This window comes from Struthio camelus, chromosome 5, assembly GCF_040807025.1.
Source record: "Struthio camelus isolate bStrCam1 chromosome 5, bStrCam1.hap1, whole genome shotgun sequence".
Lineage (NCBI taxonomy): Eukaryota > Metazoa > Chordata > Aves > Struthioniformes > Struthionidae > Struthio > Struthio camelus.
In genome coordinates, this window is record NC_090946.1 from 29,320,916 (window position 1) to 29,344,991 (window position 24,076).

Sequence of the window (24,076 nt, forward strand, 5' to 3'; positions counted from 1 at the left end):
TATTATTAATTTTTATTCATATTAAGGGAGAATTCAGAAATCCAGAGCTATGCTATTAAATTTGGTTGGCCCAACTGTTCAGTTTGGGCTATGATTCGTAACCAGCAAAGTTAGGCTGGTGCCTGACGTTCGGCAGCTGTACCAGCAAAACTCTTCCTGTGCTGATGCAGCTCGTTTTGCTTGGGAAAGCGGGGCAGAAAGTGGTGGGGGGGGGATGGCACTGTCCTGGTTTAAAAAAAAAAAAAAGGGGGGGGGGGGGACAGCTTTGCTGATAAAAGCTGCTAGTATGCAAGGAGGCATCCTTTGCCGAGCTCTGTAACTGCTGCCACGCTTACCTTGGCAAAGCCCTCCTTTCTTAGACCTTAGCCGTTTAAGTACTGAGATCTCTTTGTCTTGCATGTTGAATGGGCACCTAGCGAGAGGCGCAAGTCTTATCGTTTGTGTTAGGTGTGTGTTTTTTTTTTTTCTTGTAGCTGTGGGTGTGTGTTTTTCTTTTTTCCTTTTTAACGTTATGTTGCAGTGATGTGTGTTACTTCCAGCAAGAACTTGTATGCTTTGCTCTGCTATATTACACGTAAAAACATACTTTGGGCTGTTTTGGTGTTTGTTTTGAAGCATTTTCTATCAAATGCTCTTGTGAGACGTTGTTACCAGCACAGTATGAATTCGGGTTGTAATTTATGTATTGGATGTACTTAGGGTGACAATTGATGTGCCTCTTCATGAATTTCAATTATTTTGCTCCTCTTGCTCTTTCCTGCTAATGAGGAGTTCCTCTTGAGCTGCTCTGGCAAGCAGTGGCAGCCACTGTCAGTAACGTAGCAGCACCCGAGAGCGTCATCAGTGGTGAAGCTCTGTCAGGGTCGGCGTCACGTGCCTAATAAAGGCTTACGGACAGGCTTTGCAAAACTGTGCGCCTGCAGTTCGGCCTTCAAAACCAACTTAGAGCCACATAATGTTTTCTTGTGGTAAGAGCAAACAAGAAGACTGTGTAGGACAGATAGTAGTCATATATTGTTTGTTGAGGCTCGAAGGATAGCACTAGAAGAGATTTTGGTGTTTAACACCTAATTAGACAGTCTTGATTTTTTTTTTTTTTTGAAAAAGCACAGTCACTGAGCGTTGCTGCTAGATTACAGTTTCTGAAAGACAAATTACTTTCTTGACTATTCTAAATGTAGACAGAACTGAACTATACCTATTTTATACTGTTATCACATTTTGCCTAGATGCGATGAAATATTTAAAACCTGTGATAGTTCTTAATGAACGTCTGCTGGATATATATGTAATACTGAGAAGAGAATTTAAACCATTGGTCCTTTTATTAGTTCATATTGATGTTAGTAATAAAAACGCCTTTGTTCTGTTCCCACTTGGCGTGGGGAGTGGGGGTTGTCAGTTACAAAAATACTATTCCTGTTTTCCTGCTGTGTTTTGGAGATTTTGTACATTTTGGAGATTACCAGAACCTCAGACTAGCCTGTGCTTCCTTGACGTGAAAAATGCCCTTTGATAATGATTATGGTGGTTTTGGACTGGATCTTCTATTGCTGGGGCAGTCTCCTGCAAGGAGACTGTACACTGCTTTTCACAGTGTACACTTTTGCCTGTACACCGCTTTTCACAGAACCGGCACGTTTACAAGCCAGTGGAGATGGCTGCACACGTGAGGGACAATGGCTGTGTTAGGTATTTGTTCTACCTGCGGCTCGCCTCCCTCCCCTTCCCCTCTTTACCACCCGTAAGCCAATGCAATAGCTAAGCTACTCTCTCAGGCTGTCTTGCAGGGGAAAAGGACCAGGCGACTGGGTTTCCCCATACTAACCTATGCTTATGAAGATAATGTTTTATTGGTGTTTTCTTCAATATGCTTTCTTTCCTATTTATAGTTGGAGGGGGATGCTCTATATGAGAGGAGTTGCTGCTGTTTGGGCTAAAATTGTAAACTTCTATAGCTGTGAATGATTAAAAGGGAATTTTTGTTGAACAGAGACTGCCTGCACTGCTAAAAAGCAATGTCCTGTTTAATGTGCAAACATTTGTATTACCTCAGTTTAGTTTTAAATACTGAAATACAGATTACCTTCACATGCATTAAATATAAGCACATGTGTAATTGTATGTGAAGCCACTAGAAACGGCATGATATACCTTAGCATGTTAGAGGCACTGATTTTCAAACAGTGCCACTGTGTCATGTTCAGTCTCAACAAATTAGTTCGCCACATTACCAAATACTTTCTCAGCTGTCTGCTTCGGGATGCCTAGGGATGTTTCATCAGCATGCATACTAGTTGCCTTCATTTTAGGAGCCGCTGGCTTGTGATGGATTTGGGTGAGCAGTTTTAGTTATGTCAGATTTATGGCTGCCTGTACTTTTTCTTAAAGTAGCAAGGAACATCCTGCAAAGAGAGGACACTGTAAACATCAGCTTCTTTTTACTGATGATATTATTTAAAAGCTAAAATGCAACAGTATTTCATTTGTGAATACATGGAAATTGTATATACTGCTTAATGTGTTTCAGCAATCCCTGTTACTTTTCTTCCTTAAATACAAGAAAACAGGCGTGTAATGCCTCATTGAAAGAAGCCTGTAGGGGTGCTTTGTGAGGGTCTTAATTAAGGGCTTTGAAAGACTAAACAAAAGGAAAAAGAAAATGCTACAGGGTTATTGTTATTCCAGCCCATTGGCTCGGCTAGCTGGCCATCCATTGGTGCAATCTGTCCATTTGGGAACTCAATGACACTTTTGTTCGTGGTTAACAGAGGTGAAAGAAGCCAATTATTGGCTGTCTTTTCCATGGGGCAGCTGCAGACGGATTTAACTGCAGGCAAATATGGACTTTTCTGTCACAAGGATGGTTGTGATGACGGTTATTTTTGTGGAATTGTATGAAAGAAAACAGATTTTTTTTTTTCCCCCTCCAGTGACTTGGGTAGATGTTTATCGAAAACTACTGTGAATATGTTGCCTTGGAATGGGATTGTGTAAATGGTTGGATTCCCTTTGCTAGCAGCATACTCAGCTTTTTGTGCATGTGTGAGGGGGTGAGTGATGTGAGGTTTTTTGTTTTGGTTTTTTGTTTGTTTTTGCAATTGCAATTAATTTTAAGTATTTTTTTTTTTCAATTGGTGTGCATTATGCATTAACCCTCTTATGGCTGCTGGCTCATACTGTGCTAGCTACTTTGTGTTGTGCTTACCGAAGGACACCGCGTGCAAGTTAAGTTAGCAGGAAGCCTTAGAACTACAAAATAAATGCATATATGGAACTGGAGACCTCAAAGTGCCTGTGTGCCTGAAACTTGTCTCTCTTTCCCCCACAGCTCTATCATTTGGTCTAATAAATTATCTTTACCTACAACCCTTGCTTTAATTCAAAATTTTTCTTCCTTTCCACCAAGACTTCTTTGTTTAAACCTATAGTTGTAATTTGAATGCCTGAAAGACTCAGTTGATTAAGAATCAGGTTCACTAACTGTGATCAAATAATTTTGATTAAGGATCCACCATGTCTTATTCAGAGTTATCCATCTTAGTTTGATACACTGAAAAAAGTCTTAGCGTGTTAGCTTCTCAGGGGGCACGTCAGTGATTATGGTAGGTTGTTCGTGGCAGCCTCTTTGCACAGCTGTCTAAAATCTGCGCTTAAGCCTAGTTTATAGTAGGATGAAAAAGGGCCGTGTTCCTGATCTTACGTGGCTTTCTGCTGCTGGTCAAAGAAGAGTCTGCCTTACGTCCTCTAACTTTTGAAGGTGAAAGCAAAATGAGGCCATTCATTGTGTGTGTCTCAATGCATAAAGCAGAGTTCTTGTGCTTTCAGTTGGATTGTATAAAGGAAAATAATCAATTTGGATGAAGAGAAATTGTAATAGGTGGCTTGTTACCTGCATGCTTGACTACTCTTACCAGGTTCTACTATATTGCCAACACACACACTGAAGTTATAGTCGTACCACTACCCCCTGTGGACTTACCACTTCACATACAGCCTCACTTCAGCCTTCTGGCAGCATGTGAGGATGCAGCTCTCGGAGCGTTTGTCACGTGTTGGCTGGTGTCAACGGTAGAGCTCTAGCTCTGCCAAGTTCCCAAGGCTGTCTGAGATGATCCGTACATGAGCAGTCCTGCAAAGCTGTTTGAACAGTGTTGGCAGGGATGGCTGTACATGCAGATGTACTGGCAATAAAAAAGGGTAACTGTCTTTTTTTCGGTTTAGGGGCCTAGCTAGGCTTTTAGAGGGAGTGATTAAATAGCATGATTGTCAGTGAAATAACTTCCTATGGTCTTAAGCTCCTGCTCGTCCAGGTGTGAAACGTTGCTCTGCATGATGGGAGGCTGGGGGAGAATTGTTCGCCTTGCCCGGCACGTGGCCGTGTTCTTGAAGCCTGAATGTTACTTGTACAAGAAATACTGCAGGCTCTGGGATAGAAAACCCACTGTTCTGTATGCAAACTACAACAGGCGCTGCTGTTACTGTCGTTACTGGGCTTTGATGGAGGTCACCTTCCTTTGAGAAGGTAGCAAATGCAGTTTGAAAAGAATTATTAGAAGGTACACAGTTTTGCTGCAGAGTTGTACTTGCTCACTGAGGAGTTAGGCTTATTCACAACACGACAAAGCATACGTAAAGTTTTACTGCTTGAAATTAGGTGTTCTGTGTTTAGTCAGACAAGAACAACATAGTTCCTGATGCTTTCGTTATATTAAAAAAAAATAAAAATAAAAATCAGGTTGAAATACTTGTTTGCAGTCCTTGGTTTATTACTGTCCTGTTGAAGTAGAAGCTGAACCTATAACTCTTCCTTAAGAGTGTCCTGCCAGACATTTTGTGCAGCTTTCAATGTGATTCCTATCTAAGGTTCATTGAAAGGTAAGAGTGGATGTTCAAGCCTTGTTTTCATATGTGTAAGAAACCTGGCCACACATTTCAAATTAAGGGGTATGTAGCTGAAATGAGCATAATTCAACAGGATTGGAAGCTCATAAGTAGCTAGTGATGCTGTTTGAATTTAGCCACGTGTTTTATCAGTATGCAACAGCCCTCACTTTGCTGTTGGTTGAATGTGCAGTTTCCTGAATGAAGCATAGCAGTTATATATTAACACACATGACCGCTCTCATGCTGGAAACTTCAGAAAGACTTTAATCCTTCAAATGCCAGAAACTGGAAATTACTCTCCTGTTAAAATACCATGCAATAATTGTTAACCAAAAATTTTTAAAACCTCTGTGTTACTTCTGTCTCGCTCATGCTTCATCAGCTACTTTAAAATACCTTGAAAATTGCTGTATAAAAGCATACTCTGTTCTATAAAGGCAGCTCTAGGTGCTGCCATGAAATTTATGTTGACACTACAGAGTATTATTGTATGCTTTTGGTTTTCCCATAGTATAAAGATAATTGTAATGTTGTAATGCAATAAAAGCTTTTTTACCAGAAATATTTTTTAGTTGCATCTCAGTTACATAAAAGTGAAAAAATTCTGAAATGTTAAAGCTATTGCATGGGTGTTTGGAGAGTGATTGAAATGTTTACACTTTGTATTCCAGCTTAGCTGTATCAGTGACTGTGTTCATATACTTTTTTGGGGGGGAGGGGGACTGTAGTCTCCTAAAAATGTAGGACTTGCATAGACTTTAGAGGCTCAGATTGCTTTCTAAACATTGGGTGGGACAGACGAGGAGACCAAAATAAACTAGAAAAAAATGAATAAAATTGAAAATACAGTTACTAAGGTTAGCATTTTTATGAAACTGGGTTTGTGGCTGATCATGTTCTCTCTCTGCAACAGAGGATTTTTATGTAAATATATATGCATATAATGATAGCACTGCTCTTCTATCAGTGTAAACAGATTTAAGTGCTGGGCCCTGTCTGGACAGCTCAAAAACATCATTACCTTTATCCTGACAGTACTTCTCAGAGATGTGGAAAAGATTATTCTCCTTTGAGTAAGGCATCTGGGGCTTGAAAGGGGAAACAACTTGTCCAAACCCACAAGATGAGTCTATATTGGAGCAAGGAACTGAGCCTGGATGGATCTGTGTCCAGCATTGTGACTAGGAGGATATTGTCCCTCTCTGAGGAGCAGGCGGTTTGAAATGTTTGTTGTAGTCAGTGCTCTGTTGCTAGGTGGAGGGAGATGTGGTGTCCTGGGAGTCCAAAGGGCAAACTTAGCTCTGCACACTCTTTTTAGGCAGTTTAAATTTTATAGAATTGCCCTTGAAATTGTTAGGTGGAATGAAAGATGCACTGTACATTCATGTAGGTATGAAATATGGATCTGAGATTGGAGGGGGAAAGGATGGGCGAGGGAAGCAAATCTTAAACTTGTTAGATTACATGATCTGGTGATGATCTTAACAGTATTTCAGCAATGGTTGTTCACCAAAGTTTTTAATAAGTAAAAAATATGAGAAGTTCAACAATAGTAGTGTGCAAAACCTTGACTTTGTCATGTGTAAAGTCTCTGTATCAGTTTAGTAAAGTGTGTTTTAAATTAAAATTCTGTATGTCTTTAATCTGGGACTCACCTAAATACCTCATTAAAGAAAATACAAAGTTAGAGTCTTTTAAGAATTACTTAGTTACCCACATGGCTGATGGATAAATATGACTCAGAGATGGTAAGGACAGTTCTTGCAACTGCTGATACTTCCTTATTTTAACTTGGCTGCAAACAGTGTTAAAATTAATTTACTTAAAATATGACAAATATCTTTCAGTAAAACTCATTTATGGAGTTCGGTGTTGATTTCATTGAAGATATAGCCACGTGTTGCATTTTCTTTTGGTGAGAAGTTGGTGTTATTGTCTCCTTCAGCACCTTTCCTCATTCCTACTGCCGTTTCAGTTTGCTGCCCCCATAATTGTGCTCATGTAACTCTGAGGCCATGCTATATAGAGGAAGGCTAACCTGATCTGGTTAAAATCAGCAAAAAATGAAAAAAAAAATGTTTTTGTTTAAACCCAGATTATTATAATGGTCTGATTACAGCATGCTGCCTATAAACAGTTGCACAGTGGAGGTGGAAAGCGGTGGGAATATAAGCCAATTTTCTTTGTCAGAAAGAAAACATATCATGTAACTACACCCTGGAGGCTGTAGTAGGATGCAGCCTTGAACATGCGATTGAGAAAAGCAGACTGCAACAACAGGTTACAAGACCTCAGTTGTCGGATTTGTGTGGAGACCTGCAGAATAAAAAAACCTTTCACTTATCTTTACTGGCTTTTGCAAATAACCTCAAGTCTGGGCTGAGATGCTCCCAGATTCAAGTCCCTTATCTAGAGAGGTGGTGTCCCAGCCAGCTGGCTGGGATTATTGTTAAATGAGATTAAGGCATTACAAATATTCCTCACATTTTCCCATATCTAAAACATGTTAGTGAAATATGGAGTATTGCTAAGATGAAAACAGTTTGATTACTTTTACCTAAAGGTTGCACTGCTGTGTTTACAGTCTATGTCAACAGCACAATTAGGCTGAGCTATGATACCGAGAAACAGTTGGGAGACTAGCTAGGAAGAGACTACCAGTTCTGTTTCCTCCGCAGACTTCATGATCTTGCACAGGTCAGTTATGGATAGCCATCACAAAATGGGAATAAGTAAAATGGGGTGTCTCTCGGTACAGGTTTGTCCATCAAACTGCTTGTCTGCTCTGCCTGTTACAGTCATGGCCTGATTTTTTTTTTTTTTTTGGTCAGTTCCCTGGCACTACTCTACTCCAAAGAGTAAATAATTATAAAAACATGAATAATGCATCATTTTACTCTCTACAATAAATACTCGTTAATTACGTGAGGGAAATACTCTTAGGCTGAAAGACATTTTGTTTATTCCTCCAGTTTACAATAAGCTTCCTTCAACCTGTGATCCACAGCAAATATGTGACTCTTCAAAATTAACTGAAGAGCATGTTAACTTGTACTGTATTACTATTCCAGGCTATGCTCTCTTTCATAATAATGCAGTGGAATTTTTTTCTTGGTTAATTCCACACCATATGTCAACAGAGGACATTAACCGTATGTGTAATTGCTTAATGGCTGGCCCACAGTGACTCAAATACCAGTTCAAAATAGGGCTTTGCATACAAGTATTGTTCTCCTAAGATCTTGGTGATGGCTTGATTGGCATATGAATAGGGTACATTAGAGCTAGTTACTGTGTCTGAAAGAAAGCTAAGAGGACATGATGGAAGGAAAAACAGGTTGATGTGACATGGGAAGGAGGAGGAAAAGAGAAATAACTTACAAAAATGGTGGGGGAAAGGGGGTTGTTAATTCTGTTGCAGGAACAGACCTGTCTGAAATTTTATCAGGCTTTCTGTAGCTGTCAGTGAAAATGTAGGTCTTCCTTTGGCAAAATGCTCAAGGCTCCATGGTTTCAACAGAATTTAGATATATTTTAGATATTTTACTGATATTTTACTGGGTTTATTTTAGATATTTTACTCCATGTACTCCATTCCTTAAAGTTTCTGAATATCTTGGTCCTTTCTAATTACCGTGATTTGCTGATACTCTGAGGTCTGATTGCACCCCTGAAAAAGCATTTAAAGTGCTTTAACGTCCACAAGTGAGCGGTCACACGTGTGCTACGTTAATTTGCAATCTACAGAAAAGGAGATGGAAACTTTGCCTATAGATTACTTGAATAGCTGTTAGATCATAATTTCTTTCTGTCTGTACCAAATAGATTGACCTCAACCTCTTGCAAATGAGAAATGGTCAGAGCATTTTCTTGTCCTGTCTGCCTGCTTTAAAAAAAAAAAAAAAGTATTTATTTTCCCTTTCTTTTTGTTTTAGCATTTGGTTATAATTTACTTCAACAGTCTCTGCCTTTGTTTTGGAAAGGGCATTACAAACAGTAGCTTGGTCTAGTGGATGAGAAAGGGGAAGCATCTGGAGAACCTGAGGTCGGCTCCAGGCTCTGCTTGTGGTTGTTCTGTTGCTTTGGGCAGGTTGCTTCCCCTCTCTGTGCCTGTTTTTCCCTCCCACACCGTTGGTCTTGTCCGTTTAAATAGCAAACTCTTCCAGATGAGGAGTGTTTCCAACTGTGTATTTGTACAGTGCCAGTCACGCTGACATGTTGAACTAGGACGCTTAGCTGCTTCTTGCAATACAAACAGTAGATGATAAGACATTGTGCTCATTAGAGAGATAGCATGGGTACTTAGAAATGGCAAGTGTATTTGCTATGTGGGAATATAACTGTGTGGTGACTTAATACCCTTAATAACACTTAATAGTGGTGACTTACCTAGCCAATCACAGCAGATGTTGACTAAAGCTTTGAATGTTTAGATGTTTCCTTTCTTACAAGAATGCTTCCTACATGAAGTGGAAAAGGAAGCATGCTCATAAATGAAAAAGATTGCATGCCAGATAAGCTTATTGTAAATATAAAATGGGCTGTGAATACAGAAAATATTTCTGTGCTTTTTTATCTTTTTTTTTTTTTTTTAAAGTATTGGCGATCTCTGTCATCACTTCTGAGACAATAAGACCGTATTTAAGATTAATGGGGAAAGATGAAGTCACAAGCAGGAAAATCTCTAATAATGCAAAATTGTGTTTCAAGTGTTCCATTTCATTTTACCATTAGACATTTTGTCAATGCTAAATTTAAAAGGAGCAGCAGATGAAGATTGGATGGAGAAAGCGTGTTGGGATGTAGCAGTAAGATTTGGAAGATATGGGATACTGTAGAGTCCTGATTGTTGGCATACCTAGAGGGTCCTCTTCTGCTGGGAGACGAGCACTGACAGTTGCGTGGACCTTGTAAGAAATCAGAAAACATGAATTTTAAATATAATGCTAGCTTAACACGAAAGGGCAACAGTGTGCTATTACCATATACATGTTAACTAATAGTATAGGCTAAGGTAGCCAAACCTGGCAATACTAGATGTACGTAGTATGTAAAAGGTAAGAAATTAATTACTCTAGCTATTACTTTAATATTGTTTTAAACTCAAACACTCTTGCAAGCTGAAACGCTTTCCCAGTATAAGCTCCTCTGTAAACACCATCTTTCCTTTGCCTGATATTTGTTTGCCTCCTGTTCATGATTTTTAGCTGTTGGGGTTGGCATGTCTGTATGTAATATACCCTAGAATTTTTACTGTGTTAATTGGATTCACAGTTACTATATAAAATAGTAGTTGTGATGCCATGCCTCTGGAAGATAAATGTTTGCTTCTTGTTGTCAGGAAGATACAGAAAATAGAATAATGTCTCTTTTTTTTTTTTTTTTTTAACTGAATGAATTTGACTATAGGTTATTGCTGATCCTGTAAGGCTTTCTATACTTGCGTTACATACAGAATATGATTGCGACACAGGACAGTGCTAGGGCAAGCTCTTTTACTTTGTCCCTTGAGTGTTTTTGTATTCATCCTGAAGGAACTAGTTAAATAGAAAAGTAGTCCCAAAATTGGGATCTAATTCAGCTCTCGATCTCATATAAGTCTGCCTAGTGAGATGTGATTTGATAGAAAATTGCCTTAGTTTTCATCATGTAAGCGTTTCCCTACTAGGAGTTCAGCACTGACTGTATCTTGTTATGACTACAGTACTGTTAACCATTGAAACCAACCTGAGCTCGAGTCCCTGGGATTCTCTTGGACCTTCTGCTCCTGCCCTGGCCCCTCTTCTCCACTGCCTCGGTGTGCGGGGACCACCCTGAGGTGGCTCTGGACTCTATGGGAGCTGGGCTGGGGAGCTACACTGGGAAAAGGCCACCGCTTTTGGCCAGGTTGGTTTCTGCCTTTGTAGTTGGTTGAGCTGGTTCCCTGTGAATTGAACAAGTACCAATGCAAGTATGGAGTGTGCACTGCGTTCCTATGAAGCACCCTTTTTTTTTTTTTTTAACAGAAGTATTTTGTGTATTATTTAATTGTCGTTCTTTGGTTATAAATAACTTCCGGCAACAAAACTCAGAATGGAGTGCCCTTTTTAGTAATTCGCTTCCTTAATGCTGTCGTAACTTGGGCTGGATTCAAAGCAGTGACCTAAAGAATCACAGCCATACAGTTGCATATATTTATCTCTTGCTCGCTCACTCGTGCTCTCTCTCTTTTTTTTTTTTTTTTTTTTTTAAGTTAGACAAGGAGTATCATATTGTTGGTTCCGTATATGAAGAAAAATATCCGTTACTTTGTCTGGTTAATTGTCACCTATGTGAACATAGTTGGGGCGTTATCCACTTTAGTGGTCCCAGTGATAATGGATGTCTAATTGTTGCTGAGTGTTTTCCAACATCATATTGAGTTACATTTCAGTGATCTGGTTTATTTAATATAGTATTTAAAAATGTTAACAGCTTCAGCTTTTCCTAGTTCTAGTGAAACTGGATTGGGGTTACTACCTGGGGAATTTTACATAAGATTAAGACCTTTAACCTAATGTTCCTTGTACAAGTATGTAGGAGGGCTATATTCAAATATAGATAACACTGCCTAAATCATTTTGTAAGTGTTATAATTAAATAATTCAGTGGCAGAGGGCCCAGACCTTGGAAAAGACTGAATGGAGCCTACAGTATTACATGCTATTATCTATCAGCAAACAGGTTAAGCTTGCTCAGAGGGAGTATTTTGTAGGATTTTAAAGGTGCCTTGTTGAAACATGATCTTCTTTCCTTCAACAAACAGTCCTCTCTCTCCTTCACTCTTCCCCCTTCCCTTCTAAACTGCACAAAAGATGCAGATCAGGTGGAGAGGCAAAAAGAAGTTAGCTGTTAATGCAGCGTAGGGAAGCATATTTTTTGAGTGGCCAGTCTCTGCTGGGTCTGGCTGAGATCTCATTTTCCATTTCTGTAGGTAGGTAGTTCATATCTTCAGACTTAAGGTCGTTTTTACAAAATGGTTTTTGGTGCCTCGCATGCTTTCAGATGCTGTGCGTAGATGTGATGGGGAAGTATAGGCGCCCTGAGCGCAGTGCGGGCTTGAACGCGGGCAGCCGAGGCTAGAAGGCAGGACAGAAGGTGTAGGGCAGCCATCTCCTGCAGCTTCCAGGAGACACACCAACGTGTCAGTGCTGAGTAGTGAGGAGGGTTTCTTTGGCTAATGTATGATACCTGCCAGCTCAGAAGTTGCAGGGAAGGATGGAAGGTCACATCAGTAAAAGGCTGTTGCAGCTGAATGTCCGTCAGTTTGAAGATCAGCATGACTTTCCTCTTAAATGCCCATTTAGTTATCATGGCTTTTTAGCTTTCATTCTCTGCCTGTATCTTGGGCCAATTTATTTAGCATTTTTGCATGTCTTTTCTATAGCCCTCTACAGGAAGTCTGTATTTTTTCCAATTTGTATTCCCTCCTTATGGCTACAGCTTTTCTTGTCATGCAAGAATTACTGTTTCCCCTCCCCTGTCCTGGTTGTCTATAGTCAGTTGTCCTTCCTAGGTAGAATCCCGTTCTGGCATTTCAGGAAGGAAGATCTTAGACATTTAGGATACATCTAACAGGGTCAGGCAATTTTATATATTACAAAATGAGGGAGAAACCTACCTGTGCCCTGCATGTGATACTGTGGAGTGTTGTGCATTTTATGTAATTGTCTTTTTTGCATGGTATCGCTAATGGAAGCTGTGGCCTAAGCTGAGAACTTTAGGTAAAAGTAGGGGGCTTCACTAAACTAAGCTAAAAACAGAGATTAAAATAATCATCAGCGTAACCTGAAGGGATCTACTGAAGCTGGCTAAAGACAGACGGTAGCAGGTAACTGCTGGAATGCAGTTGCTCGATTTTCACCTTTGTCCTGTAGAAATTACTCTGCACTAACTGGGTCATGAAACGGCAGTTTCAGGAGGCTTCTTCAAGCTACTTGTTTTACTTGTTTTTTTTCTACCCCTTACCTTCATTTCAGCCTCCAACAGTAAAATGCACACATGAATACTGCTGATGTGACTTTCTTAAGCTATCCTAGATGACCTGAACCAGGGTGTACTTGAATCCCAATCATGAGCTTAGCTGACTGCAAGTTTAGGATTCAAACAAAACAGTTTATTTGGATCGACGCTGAAGGAGACGAGTGAAACTAGTGAGTGACTAGGATAGGCTGCTGCGGCTCTTCTCACCAAGCGTGTGAACCTTATTTATCATTCAGAAATCCAGCCGTGGCAGCATTACTGCTCTAGGAGGGAGTATTGTTATGTTTATGTACTGGTGTGGCATCTATTCCACCTGAAATGGCGAAACTACTTGTAACTATAGGGCTGTGATTCACACTATCCCCTAATAGCAGCTTATTCTTGCTAAAGAGGTTACCACCTTTGGCTGCTCATCAGGACAGTTCTGATGCCAGCTCCTTGCCTGCTCATGCCCTAACCTGTCTCAGGTAAAGTTGGTTAGTGAGCAAAGATTTTGCGTGGCTTTGCAGCACAGATAAGCCAAGTTAATGGCTAACTGCTGAGAGGCGCAGTCCTACCCCACTGTGCTCGTGCTGCTGCTTTGCCCTGGCTTCGGTGCCAGGCCTCATCCTGTAGCTGAATAGGGACGCTCAATTCGGGGAAAATCCCCTGAAAGCATTTTTTTGCTGGGTTAACAGTCTGAATTGGCTTGCGGTGGTGTTAGCCTGAGCGCCAGAGGTGGCATGAGAGGGGAAATGGGGACGCTGAGGATGGGATGGGGTGGACGGGGACTGCCACTTTTGGCAGCGCTTACCCATTACGTTTAGGTAGTTGTACTGGGACTGCGCCAGGATTTGTTTAATCTGACACAATTTATCTGGAGCAGGTTGGGGAAAGAACCTTTGGCAGATGTGAGGGGCGACTATAGCTTCTAGCAGGACGCGCAACGGGGCGAGAGGGCTGGGGCTCTGGGCAGGCCCTTTGGGCACCACAGCTGGGCCCTGAAGAAGACAACTCTGTCGACTCAGGCCTGATTTTCAATAAGCTCCACTGAGCCTCAGTGCAGATTACTGTGGCGAAACTTTTTAACACGTTTACTTCATGTAAGCTTCTGACAATTGCCAGTGGGTTTTAGCTAAATTAAAGTAGTGGGAAGTGTCAAGGAGATTCTTATTAATCGATTGATCTTTAAAAAACAAAACAAAAAAGCCCCTATGAAATCTGAGTAAAGACCAAGCTAGAACTTTGTAAGAAACCAGCTGTGTGCACTGCAGTAAATCAGAGATAATTAGCACCTATATTTAGCACCAGCCTCAGTTCCAAATGTATGGAAAAGAGTTAGCATGAAAGTGCCTCAAGTGTTGATGAACTCTGGAAGCTGTCAGATTGCTTGTAAGGGAGATATTTCACTGTTCCTTTTGTTCATTTTTCTGACAACTCTAGAGTGTAAAACCACTGTATCCCTGTTCTACCATTTTTCTTCTTAAAGGTATTGTTTCGGTATGTTTTGCACTTCCCAGGGAAAACCCAATTTAAGCATTGGGCTGGCTTTAATTTTGAGATACAGCTTTAGGTTGTTCCAAGTGACAGATTATGCTGCTAATTGATGAAAGAACAAATAATTTAAGATAAGCTTTTCAGATGTTTAGGCTGAACTTCAGTGTACCAGTAAAATTTAGGGCAAGGTTTGTTTTTTGGGGGTTTTTACATACACATACAGTGATCAGAAGGTTTTAAATGTTGTGCTGTTCTTAGGGGACTTATGCCTGCATGTAATAACAAGTTCCCGCATGAAGACTTCAATGTATTCCTGCTAAAATATGGCATTAGACAGCTGCTGATGTGATCATTTTAGTTTGTGATAGCACTTGTGCATCACTTCACTAGACAGTGCTGGAGACAGAGAAAGTATTTCTTGGCGATAGTTTTGTTCATTCTTAGAATATAATTTTTGTTTTCTTTCTCATTTTAAAGCCTTAGCTGAACTGCAGGCTCATAGGTCTGAGGACTTTTCTTAAGAGAGGTGGAGGAACATATGGGGAGAGGGTGGTCCTGTGGAGGAGGGCAGCTTCTCTGGGGTGACTGTTTTGACATATCCAGGCCTGTACTTATATTTTGTTTTAATCACAAAGAGAGTCTCCTAGATTCTCCATCTTTTTGCCTGTTTTTGTTATAAACGTAATTTCACTGCATATAATTTTCAGCAGAATTTGTGGGTTTTCATGATGCTTTGCAGTTCTTCGTTATTAAGGTAGTCTGTTTAGTGTTGAAATCCAAGCAGTCTACTCCCCGTGTTAAAATTATAGATGCTAACCTTTGGAGCTACAGGCAAAGCATTCTTTGCTAATTTCAAAACCCAGAGAAAACTGAAATTATGTGGAATTTGGATGTCAGCCATGCTATATATATATCTATGATTTCCGTTGACTTTGTTTAGGATTGCATGTGACATTTCTGAAAATCAGGCATTTATAGCTCTAGAAACTTCAAGACTGTTGCTTTCAGATGGATGTTATTTCTTGCTTCTCCTGTCCTAAATAGCTATTGTGTATGTTCAAAGTCCTTAACGAGGTGATGTGCATCCGTTTCTGAAGTGCTTTCTGATGATATGTACTGTCAGCATATTTTTGCTACCACCAGTTATTATGGTATACAATAATATGCTTTTTATATTACCTAGATAGTCTTTTAAGAGACTGCAGGGAGTGGGGGGAGTTGTGGATTCATTTAGAGTCTCTGTGCTTCCTTTTCTCTCCCCCCCCGCCCCGTCCCCTTTTACCTAAGTCATAAATGCTCGCGTGTTTAAGCATTGGAAGGGTGTGTGTAGTAATCTGGAAAGGAAGGCCTATCTTGGATATGTGAAATGTGTGTATTCGTGACAATTTGAAAAATGTGTGTGTGTAGAGGGGGAGTAAAAGTTGCAGCCTCCTGTAGAGCAGACAGCTGACGATTCATGTATCTGATACTTTTATTTACTTTTCCGCACCAGAAGGAAAATGTCCTCCCACAGCAACTGCAACATCTCATGGTACCCAGGCTGCTACTGAGATACAAAGCACCATTTAAAATATGCAGACTGGAGAACTTGGAAATAAATCGTCTCTAATTCAGCTCCTTCTGGAACTTAGCAAAGGAGTCTGTATTGTGCAGCAATGAATTTTTTTGGTCATCTTTTACAATTGGATTTGTTTTATATGCACTGAACCTTATTTTGATCTCCAATGCTCTTGATTTACATTAATGAACTCTTAACTGCTGAGGAATAGCTCTCTTGGTTTACACTGGGGTATGTGAAGTAAAGGTTTGGCTTGCTATTTAATAAACGTTTAGTTGAAAGGAACAACTGCACCTAGATTTAACGTGAACAGTGCAATGTTAATGTCAGTGCCAGCTCGGGGCCTGTCCTGCCCGTTCAGGGAAGCAGCAAATCCAGTCACCAGGTACTTACTAACGTCAAAGCATATTCACTGACACCAGTTAATATTGACAACTGCAGTGGGGGGGGTTAAAAAAAAATTATTCCCTCGTTCCCCCCACCCCACCCCAGTTACTATACCATTTTTTAATATAGTGTATTCTACTGTCAGTATGTATAGGGAGACTTTTTTTAATGAACTGCATTAGAGGTTGTGGTCTGGCAACTGGAGGAGGAATGTGGCCGTTCTTTGCACGAAGTGATTTAATTAGCTACTGCTATGGTACAGACATGGCATTCAGTTTGTCATGGCATGAAAGAAGGCGCAAATGTCCTGAGACTATTTCCTCAGAAATAGCCTTTGTGGTTGTTATCCCCCCATGCTCCTTGCACTGTTTATGGGCCTGAGTCTGAACCTCTGAAAGTCAGCACCAAGACCAGTAATTGACAGGAGCTATGGAAAACTGTCCTGGATATGAAACTGTTTTTAACTGCTCTGGAGGGTTGGTTTTGCTGCTACAAAATGGTTATTCAGGGATTTGTACCGTTCCCTTATAGCAAGGAGAGTCCAAACTGACCTTCTCCTGCCTCGTCAGAAGAAGTGATAATTCCACTTTAGAGGTTGATGGCTCATAAACAGTAGTGGCGATGAACAGCCTGGGAACGTAAGCCTATTGCGATAGACTATGGCTGGTGCTCTGTTCTGCAGTTCAGTTTTTTGGGTAGCTTCATTGGAAGAAAGGCTTAAGTTTTTGTGAAGCTGCGCTCACAGTTGACCTAGGACTTGTACAGCTCAGTTTTTCCGGACAAGGTCTTTAGGAGTGAATGTTGGCACCAAATCAAGCTAGTGATGAAAATAATGGCCCTGTCTTCAATGTCCCAGGCCCAGGTCCAACAGAGACATGGTCTGCAGAGTGGCAGGGGGCAAGGATGGCAGGTATGGATACACTGGGCAGCTCTACCTGCATGTGTGCTGCTGGCACTAGAAGTGTATGTATCTGGTTGTATGAGTGCTTGTGTGGATGCTGCTGGTGTAAGGCTGGCTTTTCTGAGAACTTCCTCAATTTTGAATAGATTATTCTCCTTTTGCATGCTCTCTCTCTTTCCTCATCCTTGTGTTAGCAAAGGGGATGAGCTCAAGGAGTTTGCAGTGATGGATTCTCTCATCTGAATCAACTTTCCTGCCCTTTGACTCAGACAGTAGGAATTTTACCTTTGAGTTAGTAGCGTAAAGCTATAGCTCAGTTGAATTTTTGTGGGTGTGATAGTGGACTGCAGAGGATCTGATTTTTCAAGACTAGGTGGAGAGTAGTGCAGGTGGGTAATCAAGGGTAGAGGAGAACAGGCTGCTGAGAGTCATGAGGAGAAGTGATGCTTAGTGAAGCTAAGCTGACTTCTATTAATGCCATGCAATTCAGTGAAACAAGCATTTGGATGTATTATAAAATAATGACACAGAAAGAAGGTGAAGTATTTGCTAGTTGGTGTTTGGCTTCTTGCAAGCATGTAGGATAGAACTGTGAAATTGATTGAGTAGGGCAGACACCTGCAGACAAAATCTGCTGTCTTATATGCAGTCACTAGCCCTTCAGCTCTTTGTACAAGAGCTTCAGTGACACCTCTCAGATGTTGGTGAGAAGGAAGAGGTGGTTTGGTTTTGTTTGTTTGTGTTTCCCTCTAAATATATGGGAAGGTGGCACTTAGACACTAGAGAAGTTTCCTTCATTTGGAAGACAGCGAGCACAAGGAAATTTGGAAGGCTGTAGTAACAACTGCAACTGAATCACTCTTTAAATTCCATTGTGTTATTACTTTTTTTAATGTAAAGTAAGATTTTTTGGGTTGTGTCATTAATTGTTAGGCCGTTATTAGCTTAATTGTCAAATTGAATTGTTTTCATGCAGCTTTTGTTCGTATTGAGTAATAAGTTGCTTTAGGATCAGATTGTCCATGATGGTTATGTAGGTGTGAACTGAGGTGATGGCACAGAGTTTGCCATTTAGGCTCATTCTGAAAGACAGAAACTGAATTGGTCCACATACCTAGCGTGTATGCGCTTGCTGCCCGCCTGCCTCTGCTCATGGACAGAACATGAAATCTGCTTAAAACTATTACCTCGAGGACTTCTGTAGGCTTTGTAGAAATATGACTGTGGTAGAGCTAGGACATGTTTCTGCTATTCTTGTCAGTTGCTCCAGAAGCCATGTTTGCCAAGAAGCTCTTTATTTTACTAAGACCCAATACGTGGGTGTGTTTTTTTATTTATTCTTTTTAGACATTGTGGGATGAAAATGGTGGGTGGTCATAATCTTTTTAAAATTATTATCATTTTTTATATGCAGTGGTTTGAGAGCCATCTTAATCATACATGTTAAAATTGTATGCATGTGCAAGTTGGTAAAAAATTAGCTGTTGAGCCTCTTCCCAATATACATAGCCCTGCAGTTGGCACCATACCTTTCTTTACAGGTATCAGAAAGCCTTTTGCTTCAACTTTTCATTATATTAGCCTTTTGTGTGACTGGATTCTCAAATTACCGTACTTTGAAAGTTTAGCGTGCAAGTTTCAAGAAATAGATGTTACTGTTTGATGCTACAATGCTTTTTCTGTTATCATACCATCTGAGTAGGCTTTCTTTTTTCCTATTCCTTGTGCTGGACTGTAAAAATCCTTACTGTCTATTGAATATGCCTTTATTTCTTTTCTCCCAGAGATATCAGCATGAATAACATCACAAAGCTGCCAGAGGATGCGTTTAAGAACTTTCCTTACTTGGAAGAGCTGTAAGTATTTCGCACAAATTAAGGTTTTACTTGCAACAGTATCAGATGTGTATAGTTTGTGGAAAGTGGGTGGGGAAGTAATGTTGAGTTGAGCTGTGAACAGAGAAAGCAATTATAGCTTTTTTTTTTAAAAAAAAAAAAAAAAAAGGTACATGTTTGGAAACTGGAACAGTGAATGCTACTTACAAGGGACTTTTTACTTTTTATTTTAATCATGACTACAGTGATGACACACACTAATTATGGCGTTATCCAAAGATAACACGAGAGGTGTGTAGTTACCATCCTTTCCGATGGAGCTACAGTATAGCTGTTACATAACTTCCATAAAATATATATTGTTTCGGTTACTGAACAGCTTACTCCCATTACCTCTGTAGGCTGCAGATGCGGTGTTTGCAAGCACCTTTGAGCTGCATTAGAAACTGAAGGTCTGTAGTACAGGGCATTTTGTTCTTCATTTCCCCTGCAGAAATTCCCTCTCCAGTTCCCACCTACCTCTCATCCTGCCCTTTTCATAGCTTTATCCTTAGGTTTTGGTTAGGTGATTCTTATATTTCTGAACTTTAATCATCAAACCACTAGAATTCATATGCCTAGTATTTTCCTGAGCTGATGTTTTAACTGAGATGCTTTAGCAAAGCTTAAGCACCCTTTAACAGGGTTAAATTATGTTTCAGAGCTGTCTGACTCTTTTCAGAGTCAATAAAAAGGGAGAAGGCTTTGACTTTCAGTTACTACTTTAATAAGTACTATTACGCAACAAGTGACTTCTGTGTGCCTTAGTTTCTTTATCTATAAAGAGAGGGTAATGGTTCAACCTTTGCCAGAGAGCACTGAGAACTTCCAGTAAGCAATAGATAAAGCAAGTGGCAATATTTTTGCCTTTTTTCTCTTGCATTTTCACAGTGACAGTAAGTAGCATTTCTCAAAACAAAGAATATTTAAAATACTACTAAGGCTGTCCACATTTGTGACTTTGTCTAGACTGGAACTATGAATTTTGTCTTGAGTTGTGTTTATGGAAAATTCTCTCAAGGAAGGAACAATTTATTTCTCAGAAAGAGACAAGCACTTATAAAGTAGGGCAGTATTGCTCCTGCTTTATAGACGAGGAAACTGAAGCAGAGAGTGAGAGCTATTCGTAGAAGGCAACAGGATATATTAACCCCATAGCAAAACTACAAATATAACCCTGAACCTTTTGACTCCTACCTAACTGTTTTAATTAACATATCCACCATACTTTCTTAGAAACAAGGTATTGAGAAATAAGTAGAAATGGGTCAGTTGCTCCTGAAGAAAGGCTTGTGTTCCTGAAACCTAATCTATTTTTTTCCCCTTGCCCCTCAGCTACATTGGTTAGTCTAATAGTGTTCTCCCTCTCCTTACAATTTTGGTCTCTCTTATATCCTGATATTATGGAGGCTGCTGTTGCTAATACCCTTAAATGTCTCTTTTTCACTGTCTTTTAAGTAGTTCTGGTTCAGGTTAGTACCATTGTGAAGTGCAGGTTAGGCATTTGTTTATGTCAGGTGAATTGTGTGTGTGATACCTTGCTACATACTTAACAGGTTCTGACCCACTCCCTCTGGTTTTAGATACTGCTTAAATTTACAATTTAGTCTGAACATCTCATGAAGTAAAATAGACTTACCAGAATTTCAGATTTCAGATTGTGTATGTGTAACAGTGACACAGTTTAAGAAAGGCTGTTCTGTGGCATGGAGAGTCTATTACATTTAAAAAAAAAAAAAGGAGGGGGGACTGGGGAAGGTTAGTTGGCTCAGAGTTCGTTTTGGCTAACGCGCTCTATGTGCTTTATATGTGCTAATGTGTTTCTGTATTTTATTTTGTTAGACTATGTTTGTAGTCCAGATTTTTCTTCCAAATTCTTTAGTTGTTTTCACACCAAAAATTTAAAAAACTGACAATGGTTTTTCCCCATTCCACCCCCTAACTTCACCTGATTGGGGGAGCCTTGGCTTTTTCCTATAAGTAATTAAGCAGTAAAACCTAACCGGTGGGTGTGCATGTTGTGCAACTTCCATAAACTCTGGGGTGTGTCAGGAGGTAAAGAGAAAAGGCAAAGCCTACAGCCACCATGCATTGTGCTTATCGCCTAAGACCCATTTGCTACATGTACCTCATTGTCCCCCTAAATTCCAGCATTTCAGTTAGCAAGAAAATAGACCAGCATCAAACTCACAGTTACATCTGAACACCCAGAAGCTTCATTCCTAGTCATTTGCAGTTTGCTTATTTGATATGTTAAAGCAACTTCTGAAAAAAATTTAGAATAAAAATGATATTTGGCAAATGTCTGGACACACTCAAATCAGGCACTAGCAAATTTGCTTTCTAGCCCAGGAACCTGGGTGTTCAACTTCATGCCAAAGAAAAAGAGACAGTTAAAGCTAAGTGGTGTTGAAATCTGTGTTAGAAGTAATTTTTCCATCTAGAACGTTTCCCAAGAATTAAATGCCTATAGCAAATGAAAATCCCACAGACTATTGGGAATACAGTTAGTACCACACCGCTGTGGAATCTACTAACTCTTCAGTCAGAAGACCAGCTCCAGACACGTTTCTCTTTGTGAGAATTTGTTGTGCTTTAGCGTGTCTTCAGCATCACTAAAGGAGTGATTTGGGTGCCTAAACGTAGGCATCCAGTGCTGTTTTTAGCTGTGCTAGGTTATCTGAGACATCTGCACAAGACTGGCAGATCTGATGCAGAGGGGAGACCTATGGCCTTCTGGAATGGCAGCTGGAGGCCAGGTGGAAGAGGTCATCTAAAATGACACGAAATGGCTGCATTTAGGTAACTGGCTCTCATGTGAAGTATCAGATTCGCAGGTATAATCTGAGTTTTTGTACCTTTAAGATATGATCATACCTGAATATTACGAGCAGGTACAAACAAAGGAATTCCAGCTAATCCGTAGGCAGAATCAGCCTGTTGGCTTATGTGCTGCACGTTTCCCTGGTTCGCAACCTTGTACATGTTACTGCGTAGTGCGCTTATCATATTTCTGTAGGATTCCTGCACTATTTATAAATGTTATAAAAATTCTCCATCTCTGTGTAACAGATACCCATCTGGAAGTAATTTGCAAATGATTGAAACAGCAATGGTCAGAGTCAGCGAGGAGCAGACCACCAAGGGTTTTGCCACAGAAGTTAATGAAGTGTATTCTCCAGAAAATGTTAACATAAATATGCTGCAGCCCTAAACTTGATATGGAAACTAAAAATCCTTGAAGAATTTGGCCACAGTTTTCTAACCACACCTTAAAGTGTATATAGAAAGCTAGAAGAGGAAAATATAGTTAGATAATGTAGTGTTTTTAGAAAGCAGAAACCATTTTCCAGTGTGAATTTTTAACTAGAAGAGCCAGGCTGTGTTATGTTTTTAATACTTCTCTAAACTGTTTTAGTTCCTTCTAATATTTAAAGCCTTCTGAGGTAGTCTGAAGGATTTTAACTGTATGACTTCCGTTTGCTATATTTTTGAACAATTGGCCAAATTAACTAAAAGGCACTCGTTCATCAGGGCATGGCAAATCAAAATGATTTTTTTTTTCCTTGGACGGTTTTCCAGTCTACCTTCAGAAACTTGCTTCACTTGAAGAAAGCAGATGTCTCCTTGACTTAATGGCCTTTTTGCCTTGTTCTAATTTCCGCTCTTAACCTTTTAAATTGTTGACTCCTTATTTGCCCTGCACTGATGAGTAAAGTTTAAATAAGGTTTTGAGACACTGGCTTCTGGTCAGTATGAGAGCCGGTAGGGGCATACAACTGATCAAGCTGTCCTGCTGCTTGGCTTTAGATGACTGGTGACACGAATGTGGGGTTGTCAGAATGGCAGCGTCGGCCATGTGCGAACTGCCTGCTCTGAGCCTGCTCTAAGCCACCTCTGCAACAGGGCTCTGCGCTTCTCTGCAGGGGCTACCGAGGGTGCTCGCTGCTTGTTGAATGTTGTGATTTTGAAAAGTATGTCGTGCTTGGTAATATTGCAAGGAAAGTAATCACTCCTGGAGGCACTAAGAATAATATCCACGCTGTTTACAGCACTAAAAAGTCTTGCTCAAACATCTCCTCCCCCACCCAACCCAAATTCTCTGATCATGGCTTTTAATTGACAAAGTATATTTTGAGAACATAAAGATTAATTAAAATACATACTGGCAGCAGAAAATGAGGTGTTTTTGCCATAAGGTTGTAACCGGGAAGTATCTGCGAGGGAATTGACTGGAGTTGCTTTTCCTTTTGACTGCAACTGAAGATGACCACCTGGCTGAAATGTTGCAGCTGCTTGCTTTTGTAATATCTCTTTCAGTGTGTAATTTAGATGGTCCTGTTCCTTCTAATTTCTGCATCAGCACTGAGTTGTGTTATCCTTCGGGGTGAGGGGAGAGTATCTTGCCTTTTTATTACTTTGATTTTATGAATAAGACATGTCTTGGCGTTAAGCCAAGGCCACCAGGGCTCAACTCTGTTAATTTGGGATGCGGTATCTTTTTTCACCTGGCTGTGAAACATTTGGTGGAAGGTGGTTTTTGTTCCTCAGCACTAGGTCTTTTAGGAAGGGCTATTTACAAATGTTTTCAAGGTAGTGTGAGAATGTTGATAAGATGGTGTAATTCCTCTCCCTTTCATAAACGTAAGCAGTCTTAAATTTGGAGTGGGAAGCTAGAGAGAGGAGACTTGTTTTGAGTAGAAAAGTAAGGATGAATCTTCATGAGAAAAGTTGTCTTGGTGACTTATGTTAGCTGGCATGTGGTAACCGAGGCTGTGGATAAGCATCTCTTGTGAAACTAGCTGGTACAATGGCAGATGTTATTGCCCCCCTATCTGTCCATGCTACTCCCACAGCAGAGGCTGGGCAACAAGCTGAGAGCTCTCTGCATTGCTTCTGTTTAAGCATCCAGTTTAGACATCTGTTGGTATTTCAGAAATAGCTGGCTGACACTGGGCTGGAAGTTGATGAGTGCTCTTCACCCTTCTGCCA

General features: G+C 40.3%; 1 protein-coding gene across 1 annotated transcript in view; it reads left to right on the plus strand.

Annotated features, from left to right (window-relative positions):
* LGR4 (leucine rich repeat containing G protein-coupled receptor 4) overlaps nt 1-24,076 on the plus strand; it is an 80,078-nt gene that overhangs the window by 16,357 nt on the left and 39,645 nt on the right. Inside the window, exon 2 of the mRNA XM_068945302.1 lies at nt 18,995-19,066. Coding sequence (XP_068801403.1) covers nt 18,995-19,066 — 72 coding nt within the window. The remainder of the gene's footprint in view (nt 1-18,994; nt 19,067-24,076) is intronic.